Source organism: Gadus macrocephalus, chromosome 1 (genome assembly GCF_031168955.1).
Source record: "Gadus macrocephalus chromosome 1, ASM3116895v1".
Lineage (NCBI taxonomy): Eukaryota > Metazoa > Chordata > Actinopteri > Gadiformes > Gadidae > Gadus > Gadus macrocephalus.
This window is the reverse complement of record NC_082382.1, coordinates 20255196-20271505: the sequence shown is the minus strand read 5'-3', so window position 1 is coordinate 20271505 and position 16310 is coordinate 20255196. Positions and strand designations below refer to the sequence as shown.

The 16310-nt window shown below is 41.1% G+C and overlaps 1 protein-coding gene across 1 annotated transcript; it reads right to left on the bottom strand.

Moving 5' to 3' along the window:
• Window positions 1–8572: 8572 nt before the first annotated feature.
• LOC132457824 (deoxycytidylate deaminase-like) lies at window positions 8573–15921 on the bottom strand. The gene is made up of 6 exons (XM_060052177.1): window positions 15779–15921; window positions 12218–12299; window positions 10891–11026; window positions 10633–10749; window positions 10315–10411; window positions 8573–9265 (listed from the first exon to the last, which is right to left on the bottom strand). The coding sequence occupies exons 1-6, from the start codon at window positions 15784–15786 to the stop codon at window positions 9211–9213; spliced, it is 495 nt and encodes a 164-aa protein (XP_059908160.1). The 5' UTR covers window positions 15787–15921; the 3' UTR covers window positions 8573–9210.
• Window positions 15922–16310: the final 389 nt, after the last annotated feature.

Genomic DNA, 16310 nt, shown 5'->3' with positions numbered 1-16310 from the left:
CTTGGCAGACTCAGTGCCTGGAAAAAGTGTCACGTAAACGTCGCAGCCTTTCAGATCAGCGCCATTCTTATTCATTATGGCTTCAAGCACTGCACTGCACACTGGTGTTGGTGTGTAGGGAGGGGGGAAATCAAATTTCAGGTCAACTGCTATTTTATTCTTGAATAAGGTTTCTTTAGAATGATACATTAATGAATAATAAAAGGTACACGTTTGTCCCCAACTAAATCGAAGTAACTCACCATAAGGGTACTTAGTGTCCCATTTGTCCTTGCCTTCTCTTTTCCATGGCATGAGGTAATCGTCACAGCCTTTGGGCATTTGATTGTAACCGATGGCAACAATGTCATTCTTCTGGTTCACTATTAAGGCACCAACCTGTAATCAGGGAGATTTTCAAAGTTATTTATACAAAAAAAGATTTGACTATGATTGGTAGGAATTTTGGGAAATTTAGATAATTGTTAAAATAATATACTTTAAATTTTTAGGTACAATTTATAACAAGAAATGTTGAAATAAACTCAAGTTAATTATCCACAAAAGAATCTGGGTGATGCAGTTCTGAACTAACGGTTTTGGTGGTCACATCTGGAACAGCAGAAAAGGTTGTCAATCTCTAGCTGTGCAACACACACACACACACACACACACACACACACACACACACACACACACACACACACACACACACACACACACACACACACATACAACTTCAAAGCGGTTGTCAATTAAGTCAATTAACTGGTTCTGCTCCGTCAGCCGGGTTCTGTGGAGGAAGTGCCCAATATGGCCTTATGCCTTGGCTGCAGTAAAGTAATGCACTGTTTCCCTCCGTCATTATCTAATTTGAAGTAGGATTAATAGAAGATTTAGGATGGCCTTTGAGTAAGTCAAACATGATGACAGCACTCAAATTCACGTGCGATATGAGGTTAATATTCAAAAGAATGGTATAATCGACCTGAGTTTCAGGGTCCTTGCTTCTCTTAGCTGCCAGGGCTGCCACGGCCATCCAATAATCCTCATGGGCCAAGAAGTCCGACCTACACGTGTTTCCACTGAGAGACATAAGAGAAGAGACAGAATGAGAGACAGATGGAGGAGCAGAGTGTAGTGTCATTCATTATTTTAATATATTATATGGAAAAGTTACAGTTACAGACTATATCATTGAGGAGTAAAGAACAATTCAGAGAAACAGGCCTTAGCATTGGTCGCAATACGTTTGTGTACCCATTTACAAGATATTTACACACATCTCCTGCTCTTCTCAGGCTTATTCATTAAAATATGTATTAATGAGATACAGTAAAATAATTTACTATAATGGCTCAACTTTGCAAGTGCAACTTTGCAAACTTTTCATAATTGCTCAACTTTGCAGCACTGTATGGAACATTGATATTCTGAAAGAAGACACTCGGAAAAAAGGAAAGTAGGGGAGACCGGTGATGACATCTGATAACATAAATTCCTCAAATCATGAGCCATCTAGAAGCCAGGTTAACATATGTTGAGATTCATCATTTAATCAGAATGTCAGTTGGAAAGCCATGCAACTCCATAGAAAGTGTAAACCTTCATATCCACATTTCAGATTTTGCGGTGATGTGGTTCAATAATAAGTATTTTGTATTGAACAATGTTATATTGGGGGAAAAGGATCAGACGGTATAGATTTTCACAGCTGTTATGATAAGCGATGTAACAGATAGGGTTGGGGAGTTTAAAATATTTACGAACAGATAGAGAATAAACCAAAACATACCATTGTGAGCCACAGGGGTGATTCTAGGTTCTGACTTTTGGGGGGGCTCTACCCCAGGAAGCCACAGGGGTATATGAAGTATATAAAGTCCTTTCCAAGATTTTTTTATTCCACAACCTTTATTTTATTAGTTACTATGCTGTTGTATGTCTAAGCCAAAAGCTGTCAGTGTCTGCTAAATAATGCAGTTCTGAATCACTAAAGTGATGAAAGGGAAAAAGACTGTTTGGATGAAGGAATAATCAATGGATGTGAACTGTGATAACAAATTTGAGGTATATTAAATTTCCTTTGTGTAAGTTTCACTCAAAAATGACCATATTTCCCCATTTTTTTTATTTACACCGTTACTGAAACACATGGGTACAACATGTGCTAGATTAATAATATGAGAAACATGCCACTATTTCGTGAGCAATAAACTACTTTGTCTCACTTTCAGGGACCCATACATTTTTATAAAAGATCTTGTTCTGATGCAAAAAAAAGGGTGCTTATTTTCATTAATTTTTTCGCGCACTCCCTGAATTGAAAAAGCCTACTATTGAGAACCTGCTAATAATTTATTTATTTAGATTAATAAAATTAGCAGAGATAACATCTGCAACAACTTAAACAATTTCCAAGTTCAGTTTATTAACTCAATTTGTAACATTTAAACAAGACTGCTAGTCTGTGTGAATCTCAAAATAGAGAAACAAGAGTATATGATTCACTTGGGTTTGATATTAATATTTTTAAACAGTAAACATTGGTCACTTGTCAGCTTCATCATGTTATTCCCTTTCAAAAAAAATAACATATGTTCATCTTTCCAGCATGAATAAAGACTCTCTGTCATGACTTTGTACGATCACAATTCTTGTAAAACTTCTGACCCTTGGTATTATGTTTATTTAAAATAAAATAAATCTTATTAAAATAAAAAAATAAACTAATTCCCGTCTGCCGCTCGCCCCCCCCCCCCCCCCCCCCACACACACACCTCTTATAAGCTGAGAGCGTTTCCATGAGTCTCATAGTACTAGAACATGTTGTACTTGTTGATTAGCTCACATTTTTATGGCAATGAACATGCCCTCAGCTGATAAATTAATGCCAGCATTTTTTTTCTACTAAAAAGTAGCACCCATGCCAACTTTTTCTGCTCCTTGCACCTTATCATGCTTATCATGCTACGCAGCATTACAAGCCCCTGCTGAATAAAACATGACGCAATTCAAGAGGAGGCATAGATAGAATCGCCTTGTGGTCCATTCTCATGTATTACGCATCTGACAGGTTTTAAAATAATAATAATAATTATTAGCTGGTCAGGTTATAACACAGCTGGAAATCGTGGATTTTCTGATAAAGACTAGCGAGCCTTTTTGACAGACTAAACAGCAGAAACGATGTTAAGTTTGCTCGTGCTGCCTTTTTGGTTTTGTCAAACAGGAGACGCCCATCCACCAATCAGAGGTTAGAGATTCCTGCAGGAAGGTTGTGCTCGATTTCACTAGCCCATTTGTGACTGTTCATTAGTGTACAGCATCCATTCTCTCATTGCTTGTGCAAAAAAAAGAAGGTAGAATATTAGATTTGAGGACGAAATGATAGGGTGGGCCAAGGCAAGTTTCGGGTGGGCTTGAGCCCACCCAAAAGAGGTCTAGCTTCGCCACTGAGGGGCAGTAAATGACTACCGCAAATCACTGTTACCAAGCTGCCTAGAAACGCCTCGTTGGAATTCTCTCCGCGGCTTTCTTTTACTAAGTTCCGGTACATGGTGTATATGGAAAGCCAAGAAGGCCACAATCCGGCCCTAGAATGGCGCGGTGAAAGTGCAAAACCGCACGGAAACCGTACGGATTCCGTACGGTTTGGCAAGAATTCCGTACAGTTTGGCAAGAATTCCGTACGGATTCCGTACGGAATTCTTGCCAAACAGGGGCTCACTCGGCAACTCTGTGCTGGAGTCCGGGACCCCTTTTACGGCTTAAGAATATAGACATGTTCTTTAAAGCGGCGTGGTTGGATTTCCTCTCGCCGGCTGGCGAGTTGGACTTGATTACCAGTCTTACTCTCCCACCTTTTTTCAAATCAAAAACAGACTAGGGGGGTTTTCTATTGGCTCGCCAATTGTCAGGTGGTTATGTTTGCCAGTGTGGCACTCCCGCCGTTTTCTTCTAATAAGAAACGGCCGAGAGAGTCCCCTTATTGGAGAGCCGGATTCCGTGGCTCCGCCCCCGGTGGTAGCGGACCTAATGGAAACTGTGTTGCTCTGGTTTTTCTTTTCCTTTTCATGGGTTCCATGAAGCACGGATTAGAGCCGGAGTCTTTACAGACTCACTTTTTTCTCCCTTGATCATTGCCTTGCTTGATCTAGGAGGAATTCGTTTTTTATTAAAGGTTGGGTATGGGATTTGCGAAACGCCAGCAGATTTTGAAAAAACACAACTCAAATGGTCCTCCTTCAACGCTGACTCCACCCATTCCAAGTACCTGGACGCGCAATCATGCACGAGCGCGAACACAGATGCGCAAGAGCGAGCCAGGCTAGCGTAGGTTTTCGTTAAACAACATGGTGTGGTAGAAATTAGTGAGTATATTCTATGGTAAACCATGATTATTAATAGGTTTTATATTTTAAATAGTGGAAAGCATTGTGTTTGCAGAATCTGGATTCAGAACAGATGGTGCACAGGAATGTATAGGGAACTGGGGGGAAGCTAAGTTGACCTCAGCCTTGGGTCATCTTGGCTAATGAGGTTGATCCATGCAGACCACTGAACTGGGCAGTTGATAACATGCTGTGACGAAGATTGACGGGCGGAAACCCTGTTGTGACTCCATTGTAAACAAAGAAATTCCTATACGTGTATAAGTGAGGCTGCAGCCCAATGTGGGGCCAGTGACTTTGCAAACCTACTCAGGCTGTTGTCGTTGTTGTTTTTCTGCACGATAAAGTCTTTTGTCAATTCTTGCTCCGGACCCCTCGATTTCTTTTGCACTCTCTCTCTTAAATTAGTCTAAGTGTTTTAAATCTCAGTTAATCTTCAATAATGGCAACATTAAAAAAAAAAACATGGGGATGGTGGCGTCTTGTCTGCCATGGAAATTGTCTTCTACTGCTAGGTCCAAATGTGGATTAACTAGTTCCAGTAGCTACCGCAGGATAACAACAAACTGGAGCTTGCTCTGGGTCACGAGCTCTGGGTCACGAGTACTGCACGAAGGGGTCGCGCGCGGGGAGCGGGGGAGGGGGAGTACAGTACGACCGTTTGATTGACGTACTTATTGTCCAATGCAACTCGGTGGCTCTGGAAATCATTGGCTGGAGTTTTTTTCGAGCCCTGCCCGTTCCACAGATGATTGACTTGTTTAATTTTCATGTCGAACTTCTAACTCAGTGGCTGTAAGTGGGTTATGATAAGGATTTCAAGTAATTCTGCAAAAATGGCCAAAAAAGCGAATTCCGTACCCAACCTTTAAGCTGTTGTGTTTTACACTTCCTTGGCTTTTTTAAGTCTTAGGGCCCTATCTTGCATCCGGCGCAAGTGACTTAGTCACTGGCGCATGTGTCGTTGCTAGTTTACAACTGGCGCAGAGCGTTCTTTTCCCACCAGCGCCACTCGCCGGTAAATTAGGGATTGATCATGCGCCCCAAGGGGCGGTTCGGCGGAAGGAGGAGGCGTGTTCTGGCGCAAACGCTATTTTGCCGTTGCTGAATACCATTGCGCTACTGACCAGGAAATACCTGGTTTAAAGTCAGTGGCGCGTTGCTCAGATGCTATTTTAAGGGCGGATGCATAGCCTACATGCGCATGCGATGCATACGGATTGCTTGTGCACCTCGCGCATACACTTTGCTTCTCTCATCTACCTAGCCGCACATTCTTGGTAAATTATTTGGGAAAGAACAGCTGATGCAGCGGTAATAAGTTTTACTTTTAAATCAATGCATCTGCAAACACCGTACAGCAAACACATATTTTCTTGACACAGACATCGTATAGGCCTACATGCCCATAACTTTTAGGATTGATGAGTATTTGATCGTGAAAAACATTGTTTTACCGCGAGTGAGTGTTAAAAAGAATGAATGAATGCGGGTGCGCGTGTGTGCTCTGTTTAAACACACGCAAACTAAACACGTAACGCATAATACAATCAATGGCAATGTCTATTACCGCGGAGACACATGCATATTAGGATAGCATACAATACTGATAAGAATCAATGTTTATAATGTAGTGCGTATTTCATTAAATAGATCAGTTACCGCATATCATATGTTATATTATTTACGTTTTCTTTGGCGAAATTTATTTGAGGACTCAGTATTTCTGAAGTTGTGGAAGAAAACCCCTTATTCCATGTGTGAATTAGGCCATATTATTTGGCAATAAACTGAGCCATTTGCAGTTTGAAATTCATGTGCATCTGTCTCATCGGAGACTGCAGACGCGCTGTCAAAATATCAACTCGTCCGATTCAAATGCGCTCATGGCTCTTAAAGGGGATGGGAGCTGGCACTCTCATTGGTTTGTTGGACGTTACGCCCAAACCACACCTACGGGTAATTAGGCTGCTTCAGACCAACCCTTTTGACACTTGCGCCGCGACGCAAGTGTCATTTATCCGCCTGTAAAATAGCGATAGCGCCGTAGAACCGCCCACAAAGCTACTTGCGCTTTGCGCTTTCCACTTGCGTTTCAGACCGTTAAAATAGGGCCCTTAATGTGCTCTGGTGACTTAGGTCGTTTTGACTTGGGTCCAGCAGGAGTACATTGATCGGGCTCCGCTCGCAGCTTCACCTTAGCCCATAAGGCGAATCCTAGACGGCGTAGCCTACATGAAATAGAACGATAGTTATGCTATTATAACTCTAGTTATATGCTTGTAGGCGTAGCCGTCTAGTTTCCCACCTGCTGTACCCTCCAAATGCTGAAAGAAAAGCGTGGAGGATGAGCGACGGTATACACCGCTTTATATTGACACGATACCGTGGGGAAATGTGGGCGGTGCCCACGCTGATAGGTGCATAGTGTGAATTTTCACAGGACAAGCCCATAAGGCGAAGCATAGACGGCTATGCCTACAATCATAGAACTAGAGTTATAATAACATAACTATCGTTTTCAACCGTTTGAAATTGCCTGGTTACCTTACCAGTGCCGAACCCCTAAGCCCAGTTCAGACCAAAGTATGTAAGTATGTACTTTGTAAATGAGTGTTGTGTGGGAGAAGAGCAACAAGGCAGTCAAGAGACCTTTCTCTTGTAATACATCTCCAACACAATCTGCCCTCCATTACCTCTGGTTCTAACAGGATCTACACTCCATTACCTCTGTGGTTCTAACAGGATCTACACTCCATTATCACTGGTTCTAACAGGATCTACACTCTATTACCTCTGGTTCTAACAGGATCTATCCATTACTTCTTGTTCTACCAGGATCTATCCATTACTTCTTGTTCTACCAGGATCTATCCATTACTTCTTGTTCTACCAGGATCTATCCATTACCTCTGGTTCGAACAGGATGTATCCATTATCTCTGGTTCCAAAATTATCCCTACCTCTAATAAGATACACACATCTTGCATCTGTTTATAACAGGATCCATAGTTCAAACACAATCTTCTCTCCATTATCTGTGGTTATAACATAACATTCACTCAATAACCTCTGGCTCAACAGGCTCTTCTCTCCATTATCTCTGTGGTTCTAACAGGCTCTTCTCTCCATTACCTCTGTGGTTCTAACAGGCTCTTCTCTCCATTATCTCTGTGGTTCTAACAGGCTCTTCTCTCCATTATCTCTGTGGTTCTAACAGGCTCTTCTCTCCATTATCTCTGTGGTTCTAAGAGGCTCTTCTCTCCATTATCTCTGTGGTTCTAACAGGCTCTTCTCTCCATTACCTCTGTGGTTCTAACAGGCTCTTCTCTCCATTACCTCTGTGGTTCTAACAGGCTCTTCTCTCCATTATCTCTGTGGTTCTAACGGGCTCTTCTCTCCATTATCTCTGTGGTTCTAACAGGCTCTTCTCTCCATTATCTCTGTGGTTCTAATAGGCTCTTCTCTCCATTATCTCTGTGGTTCTAACAGGCTCTTCTCTCCATTACCTCTGTGGTTCTAACAGGCTCTTCTCTCCATTACCTCTGTGGTTCTAACAGGCTCTTCTCTCCATTATCTCTGTGGTTCTAACAGGCTCTTCTCTCCATTATCTCTGGTTCAAACACTTTTTTCCCTCTATAACCTCTGATTCCAACAGGTTCTTCTCTCCATAATTTCTGGTTCGAACATGATATTCACTCTATTACCTCTGGTTCTGACAGGTTCTGCTCTCCATTATCTCTGTTCTAACAGGCTCTTCTCTCCATTATCTCTGGTTCTAACACGATATTCACTCTATAACCTCTGGTTCTGACAGGTTCTGCTCTCCATTATCTCTGTTCTAACAGGCCCTTCTCTCCATTATCTGTGTTTCTAACACGATATTCACTCTCTAACCTCTGGTTTTAACATGCTCTTCTCTCCATTATCTCTGTTTCCTTCACGATATTCACTCTATAACCTCTGGTTCTAATAGGCTCTTCTCTCCATTAGCTATGGTTCTAACATGGTAGGTCCTCCCTCCATATTACAGGGGTTGGATCATCTTGTACCTCACTCCTGCCAGGGGCCAATTTACCATGATTAATTTACAATTAGCTGAGGCTTACTGGAAACCAGAATACAGGAGTAGGGAAACATTTCAGAAAAAGTCTTGAAAATTCAACCGAAGTAAACCAAACGTGCTCCCATGATGCCAATTATTTTTTATGTTTCATTTATTGTGTAATCTTAAAGCATATCACCCATTATGTTGTCTATATGCATGCCAATAACTAAACAACAAGCATAAAACCAGGGTATCCTCAAAACCACATTGAGCATCCCATATGAAGCAAAACAAAATCACATGAAAGAAAGAAAGAATGCAATTTGCACAATAGTCTAGACTTTTAATTTGAATCTGCCAAATTTCATATTTGCCTATATTCTATGTAGTCCTTAAAACAAAATCAATGAAAGCTGCAAGCAGCCTTTTACGGGTGCCAAGCCTAAATCCGACCAATAAAACCCTGTCAGACCATTAAGATGCATGAAAACCTAAGTTAGGCGTCAATCTAATATTTGCTCTCTGTTAATCTTGAGTCAGTCTCTACAGCTGTAGTAAGTTTCATAAAAAGCGTGCGTGCAAATAAATGTTAAAGCCTAATGAAGCTTAATATGAACCCACTATTGCATTGAGCCGGTAAGGGCTTAGTATAAATTTAAAGTTCCTCATATTCATGAGGTTTATCAAAAGGAAGGGAAAGAGATTTCAAAGCGCAGATATCTGAAAGTATTCCCTTTAGACAAAGCAAGCCCCCCAACTTTTGCATGTCTGGCCGTCCAGATTTCCAGGTTAGTTATTGACCGTCAAATCAATGGTGATGGTTGGCACCCCAGGCTCGAACTGACTGTAAAAAAACACAGGGAGACAGAAGTGAATCCAACGTAATTAATGAATCAGTCTCCCACCATCCACTAGCACTAGACTACATTTTGGTTCAGTTCAACAGTGACCCCTAAACACACACCTACTTCTAGAGAAAGTCTCAATGAACCCTTGAAGAACTTTTTCCATTTAGCGTCGCCTTATCACCAATGTTTGTTTCCTTTTCACTCCAATCTTTCCATGAGACTCGTCCTTTATCCCTCTCTTGAAAAAAACTTAAACAGAAACTATTCCACTACCTAATACTAGAAGTGGACAAATACAACGTCTGGGAAATGACACAATTGAAACAAACAATAAGAATTCAAAGATCAGATGCTGTGGCATGAGTTGAAGACGACCAAACAGGAGCATGAAGAGGGAAGGGGGTAAGATGCCTCTTCACCACGCTGCAAGGCTGGTAAGCAGCCAAACCTGGAATCCATCCGTGGAGCTCAGGCCCATAATAAATGTTTACACTATGATGATCTTTTACTGTGACTTGGGTTAAGATGAGAAATTAGCTTTATTTATTTAGGAATACTGGATTTAATCCTCCACAAACATATTTTGGTTATCCCTATGAAAAAGAAAAGTACTTCCATCCTTCTTAAATTCCCTCCACTCCTTTCCACAGGTCCTGGACCTGTGTGCCAACCCTGCATCCTGCCTGATCTCCCTGTGCATCTGACCAGTGTTCCCTTGACAGATCATTAGAGGACAGGTTGTCGTCTCTACGTTCCCCAAGACTTCCACACAGGGTCAGAAGTCGGTCCGAAACCAGTTCAGGCCCACCAGTAAATTATAAATCACAATACCCGATGGAAATACATATCAAAAAACTCTGAGGTGGAGTTCGGGAATCCAGGAAGTAACTGTATCTAGATCACTGTATCTAGATCACTGTTTGTGTGTGTGTGTGTGTGTGTGTGTGTGTGTGTGTGTGTGTGTGTGTGTGTGTGTGTGTGTGTGTGTGTGTGTGTGTGTGTGTGTGTGTGTGTGTGTGTGTGTGTGTGTGTGTGTGTGTGTCACCTGAACTCTATGTCTGCCATTTGCAGAAAAATCTTAGAGGCTGCCATCATTTCCATGTCGCGGTACTGGTCAGAGAGATACACCACTTTCTTAATACCTGGTAGGATGTTAAGAACACATTAAGGATATGTTGGTAGACTAAATGCAACTGATGCATTCACTACCAAAACGTCAGTGATTACATCAAATACCTTTCTTATAGTGCTGATCTCTGAATTACCAGAGGAAATGGCCTCTGGTAATTCAGGACTTTATTTTAATGGATTTGTGTGTTTTTGTGTTTGTGTGCGTACGTGGCTCTCCCAGTCTGCCACCCACCTGCTTCGATGATAAGCTTGTCAGACTCAGTGCATGGAAAAAGTGTCACGTAAATGGTGCAGCCTTTCAGATCAGCGCCATTCTTATTCATAATGGCTTCAAGCACTGCACTGCACACTGGTGTTGGTGTGTAGGGAGGGGGGAAATCAAATTTCAGGTCAACTGATATTTTATTCTTGAATAAGGTTTCTTTAGAATGATACAGTAATGAATAATAAAAGGTACACGTTTGACCCCAACTAAATCGAAGTAACTCACCATAAGGGTACTTAGTGTCCCATTTGTCCCTGCCTTCTCTTTTCCATGATAACTTGTCATCATCACAGCCTTTGGGCATTCGATTGTAACCGATGCCAACAATGTCATTCTCCTGGTTCACTATACAGGCACCAACCTGTAATCAGGGAGATTTTCAAAGTTATTTACACAAAAAAAGTCTTGACTATGATTCGTAGGAATTTTGGGAATTTAGATAATTGTTAAAATAATATACTTAAAATTTTTAGGTACAATTTATAACAAGAAATGTTGAAATAAACTCAAGTTAATTATCCACAAAAAATTCTGGGTGATGCAGTTCTGAACTAACGGTTTTGGTGGTCACATCTGGAACAGCAGAAAAGGTTGTCAATCCCTAGCTGTGCAACACACACACACACACACACACACACACACACACACACACACACACACACACACACACACACACACACACACACACACACACACACACACACACACACACAGCTTCAAAGCGGTTGTCAATTAAACAAGTCAATTAACTGGTTCTGCTCCGTCAGCCGGGTTCTGTGGAGGAAGTGCCCAATATGGCCTTATATGGTCATTATCTAATTTGAAGTAGGATTAAAGGTTGGGTATGGAATTTGCTTTTTTGGCCATTTTTGCAGAATTACTTGAAATCCTTATCATAACCCACTTACAGCCACTGAGTTAGAAGTACTGACATGAAAATTAAACAAGTCAATCATCTGTGGAACGGGCAGGGCTCGAAAAACTCCAGCCAATGATTTCCAGAGCCACCGAGTTGCATTGGAAAGTAAGTACGTCAATCAAACGGTCGTACTGCACTCCCCCTCCCCCGCGCCCCGCGCGCGACCCCTTCGTGCAGTACTCGTGACCCAGAGCTCGTGACCCAGAGCAAGCTCCTGTTTGTTGTTATCCTGCGGTAGCTACTGGAACTAGTTAATCCACATTTGGACCTAGCAGTAGAAGACAATTTCCATGGCAGACAAGACGCCACCATCCCCATGTTGTTTTTTTAATGTTGCCATGTTGTTTAACTAAAACCTACGCTAGCCTGGCTCGCTCTCGTGCATCTGTGTTCGCGCTCGTGCATGATTGCGCGTCCAGGTTCTTGGAATGGGTGGAGTCAGAGTCAGCGTTGAAAGAGAGGGGGTAGTACCATTTGAGTTGTGTGTTTTCAAAATCTGCTGGCGTTTCGCAAATCCCATACCCAATCTTTAATAGAAGATTTAGGATGGCCTTTGAGTAAGTCAAACATGATGACAGCACTCAAATTCACGTGCGATATGAGGTTAATATTCAAAAGAATGGTATAATCTACCTGAGTTTCAGGGTCCCTGCTTCTCTTAGCTGCCAGGGCTGCCACGGCCATGCAATAATCCTTATGGGCCAAGAAGTCCGACCTACACGTGTTTCCAATCAGAGACATAAGAGAAGAGACAGAATGAGAGACAGATGGAGGAGCAGAGTGTAGTGTCATTCATTATTTTAAGATATTATATGGAAAAGTTACAGTTACAGACTATATCATTGAGGAGTAAAGAACAATTCAGAGAAACAGGCCTTAGCATTGGTCGCAATACGTTTGTGTACCCATTAACAAGATATTTACACACATCTCCTGCTCTTCTCAGGCTTATTATCATTAAAATATGTATTAATGAGATACAGTAAAGGTATAATTTACTATAATGGCTCAACTTTGCAAGTGCAGCTTTGCAAACTTTTCATAATTGCTCAACTTTGCAGCACTGTATGGAACATTGATATTCTGAAAGAAGACACTAGGAAAAAAGGAAAGTAGGGGAGACCTACTGAGGTGATGACATCTGATAACATAAATTCCTCAAATCATGAGCCATCTAGAAGTCAGGTGAACACATGTTGAGGTTCATCATTTAATCAGAATGTCAGTTGGAAAGCCATGCAACTCCATAGAAAGTGTAAACCTTCATATAACCACATTTCAGATTTTGCGGTGATGTGGTTTAATAATGAGTATTTTGTATTGAACAATGTTTTATTTGGGGAAAAGGATCTGACGGTATAGATTTTCACAGCTGTTATGATAAGCGATGTAACAGATAGGGTTGGGGAGTTTAAAATATTTACTACCAGATAGAGAATAAACCAAAACATACCATTGTGAGCTACAGGGGAGATTCTAGGTTCTGACTTTTGGGGGCGCTTAACCCCAGGAAGCCACAGGGGTATATGAAGTATATAAAGTCCTGTCCAAGATTTTTTTATTCCACAACCTTTATTTTATTAGTTACTATGCTGTTGTATGTCTAAGCCAAAAGCTGACGCCCACCCACCAATCAGAGGTTAGATATTCCTGCAGGAAGGTTGTGCTCGATTTCACTAGCCCCTTTGTGCCTGTTCATTAGCGTACAGCATCCATTCTCTCATTGCTTGTGTAAAAAGAAAAAGGTAGAATATTAGATTTGAGGACGAAATTATAGGGTTATAATTTCTAGACCCAAAAAAGGTCTAGCTTCGCCACAGAGGGGGAGTAAATGACTGCCGCAAATCACTGTTACCGAGCTGCCTAGAAACGGCTTGTTGGGATTCTCTCTGCGGCTTTCTTTTACTTCTGGTACATGCTGACGTAAGCATGTACTTTTGCTGGGAGTCAATGGGAGAGCGTCATCAATCAACTTTTGCTGTGTTCCTGGACACGCTTGGGTCGGGGGGAATGGATCAGATTGTAAAACAGAGTTTGAGTAGAGAAGAAGATGGACAGAAAGACATAATACTATATATTATATATATAAATTATGTATATATATTAGGTTTGGACACATTGAGAACCACCAATTGATCTTCTAGGCAATTCTGCAGTTCCTGCACAATACAGGAATTTATGTAAAAATCAAGTTCAACATCTGATCTGTGGAGGGCAGTACTACGCTGAGCAGCTTCTAAACTGAGGAAGGCCGAGCTCTCTGAGTGGCCAACGACGTGCGTCGCGACGTTGGTCGCGTCGTAAAAAGGCCTAAGGAGCAATCGCGGATAGGTTTGTCCTATACACCGAAACTTTTTACAATGCAACAAATTATTTGAAGAGCATCAAGCTATATTGCAAAGATAATATAACAGTATATTATTTAGTCATTTGTATCAGGTTAAACAAGGATTTGATAACGTTTTTAATTTAAAGGGACACTGTGTAAAAATTACTACCATCTAGTGGTACAATTGTATATTGCATTTAAACTAATAGTGCTCGCTTGTTCAAAAACTACGGTGGGCAGTATGTGCCAAGAAGCTGTGTCATGACATCCAATACTACCTTATTGAGTCATTCGAGAGATGATGAGGTTCTTTATTTCAATCAAATTTCAAACTGCAATGAATCATTAGTGTAAGCTAATGATGTAGGAGTAATTATTCCTCGAGCAAGATAGTGAATTATTTCAGTCATCATTCACGCTGGCTCAGAGTGAAAATGCGTTTGCATTTCCTGTACCACGTAATGCTTTTTGTCCCTCTCGGCAGTTCATAGACCGGAAGAACATGGAAGCCTCCATGAAGCTTACCCGTCCTATGTAACTACATATTAATTATCCTACGCTCAGGAGGATAAGTGAGATTTTTGGCAGAGATAATTTTACACCAATGAGGACTTATTTATGAATGAATACGTTGATTTGAGGTAATAAATGACTTAAAATATTACACAGTGTCCCTTTAAGGACCCCCCACAATTGGTCTGGCCCATCCACAACTCCTGGCGCCGTGCCTGGTGTGTGTGTGTGTGTGTGTGTGTGTGTGTGTGTGTGTGTGTGTGTGTGTGTGTGTGTGTGTGTGCGTGCGTGTATGTGTGATAGGCCTACGTTTTAATCTTTGCCGTAGGCTTGTCTTATATGGCCAATCTGTTTCAATTTGATGTGATGACACGCCGAGGTCAAGCAGTTTTACCCATGTTTAAAAATTTTAACCGGTGTATTGTCAGCAATGACCGAAAGCAATGTAGCGTTCAATAAATGTGATTCAGCGATGCATGGGTTAATGTAGTTTTGCGCAAGTTTAAAATGTTTCCGCGTTATTTGTCTGCTGCGACCAAATACTTTTAATTAATTCCACATTTATGTCATAAATATAACATGCCATTGATTAATGTTTGTATAGTGCGACTATCTTATGTTCAATCAAATTGGCTTTGCCTGCCCGCCCATTTGAACATTTCTGGCTACGCCACTGCCAGGAGGAATGCCTATATTCAAGATAACTGACATAACATAGCCTACTGTGACTAAGACAATGGCAACTCATAGGATGTAGCCGGGCTCTGACTAGACGTCGTATCGACCTCCATGACCAACATCGATTAGACTTGTGACCGACAACAAAATGTTTGCTGGGATGACGAAGAAAAAATGTGGACCTTATTTACACACAAACTAATAAAACTACATCTTCTACCACAGTTAAACGGAGATGTTTTTATTTAAAAACTAGCCATAAAAAATAGAAAATCCCTAGAAATCGATAAAAAAACAGCTATCTAAGAGACCAAACAGGTTTGAGAAACTATGTTGCATGATATAGCCTAGCCTATTTTATATAGCCTATCTTATTTTAAATTAGGCCAGAAAGCATTTGGCCGCGTGCATCCTCTCTCCCGGAGCAAATGTTCCACATCACACCATTTGAATCGTTGTTCTCGTTTTTTTTTTAGCAATCTAGGTTTGGAAGTTTAAATCTAAATAATCTTCAAAAATAAATCACCGTCTGTTGAGATAAACATGAACATGGTAGGCTACTTTAGATGATTTTATCGATCCGCTCAATGATTACTGTGGAAGTGACCCGCCGTTCACTCAAACTCGAAAAAAGTAAAGTGATCATCCTATATTCTTGTCAATATCAGACTCACCTGGCCATCTTATGGATTTTCTTTAGTTAGATATTGTATTCCAACTCAAGTAAATGAATTTACTTTCAGATAAAATGTAACAATTAAAATAATTAAACAAACGCAGCGTTAATTACTTCGAGTTTGGGGCATGCACGTTAATGCTGCGAGACTTGGACCAGAAAATGTGTGAGCTCATGTTTTATTTGCTCTGGTATGCTAATTGAATCCTATTCAGTAAGGCCTCCATGGCTTGGTTGGGCCAATCAAAAACATTTATCTAATATAGGGCGGGTTGATTCGATATTTGTTTACTTGCAGGGAGTGCCGTTTTTAATAGCTTTTCATAAAACAAATAAATAGGCAGCCTTGGAAAGTGGGACGTCTGATCATTCACCCTATACTATAATGGATGATGATCGGGCGGGTGCGGGTATCAATTTTTGAAAAAAATATTTCTTCGGGTGGATTATTGATTGACAGTCTAACAGCCTACACATTGGACTGTAACAAACGTTGTTCATCTCATATATCTGGGTGGACACATGCCATT

Coding starts and splice junctions, on each gene's coding strand:
- LOC132457824 (XM_060052177.1), bottom strand. Junction 11,027..12,217: donor GCAGGGACCCTGAAACTCAG/GTAGATTATACC, acceptor CCCTGATTACAG/GTTGGTGCCTGTATAGTGAA. Junction 10,750..10,890: donor GGACACTAAGTACCCTTATG/GTGAGTTACTTC, acceptor CACCAACACCAG/TGTGCAGTGCAGTGCTTGAA.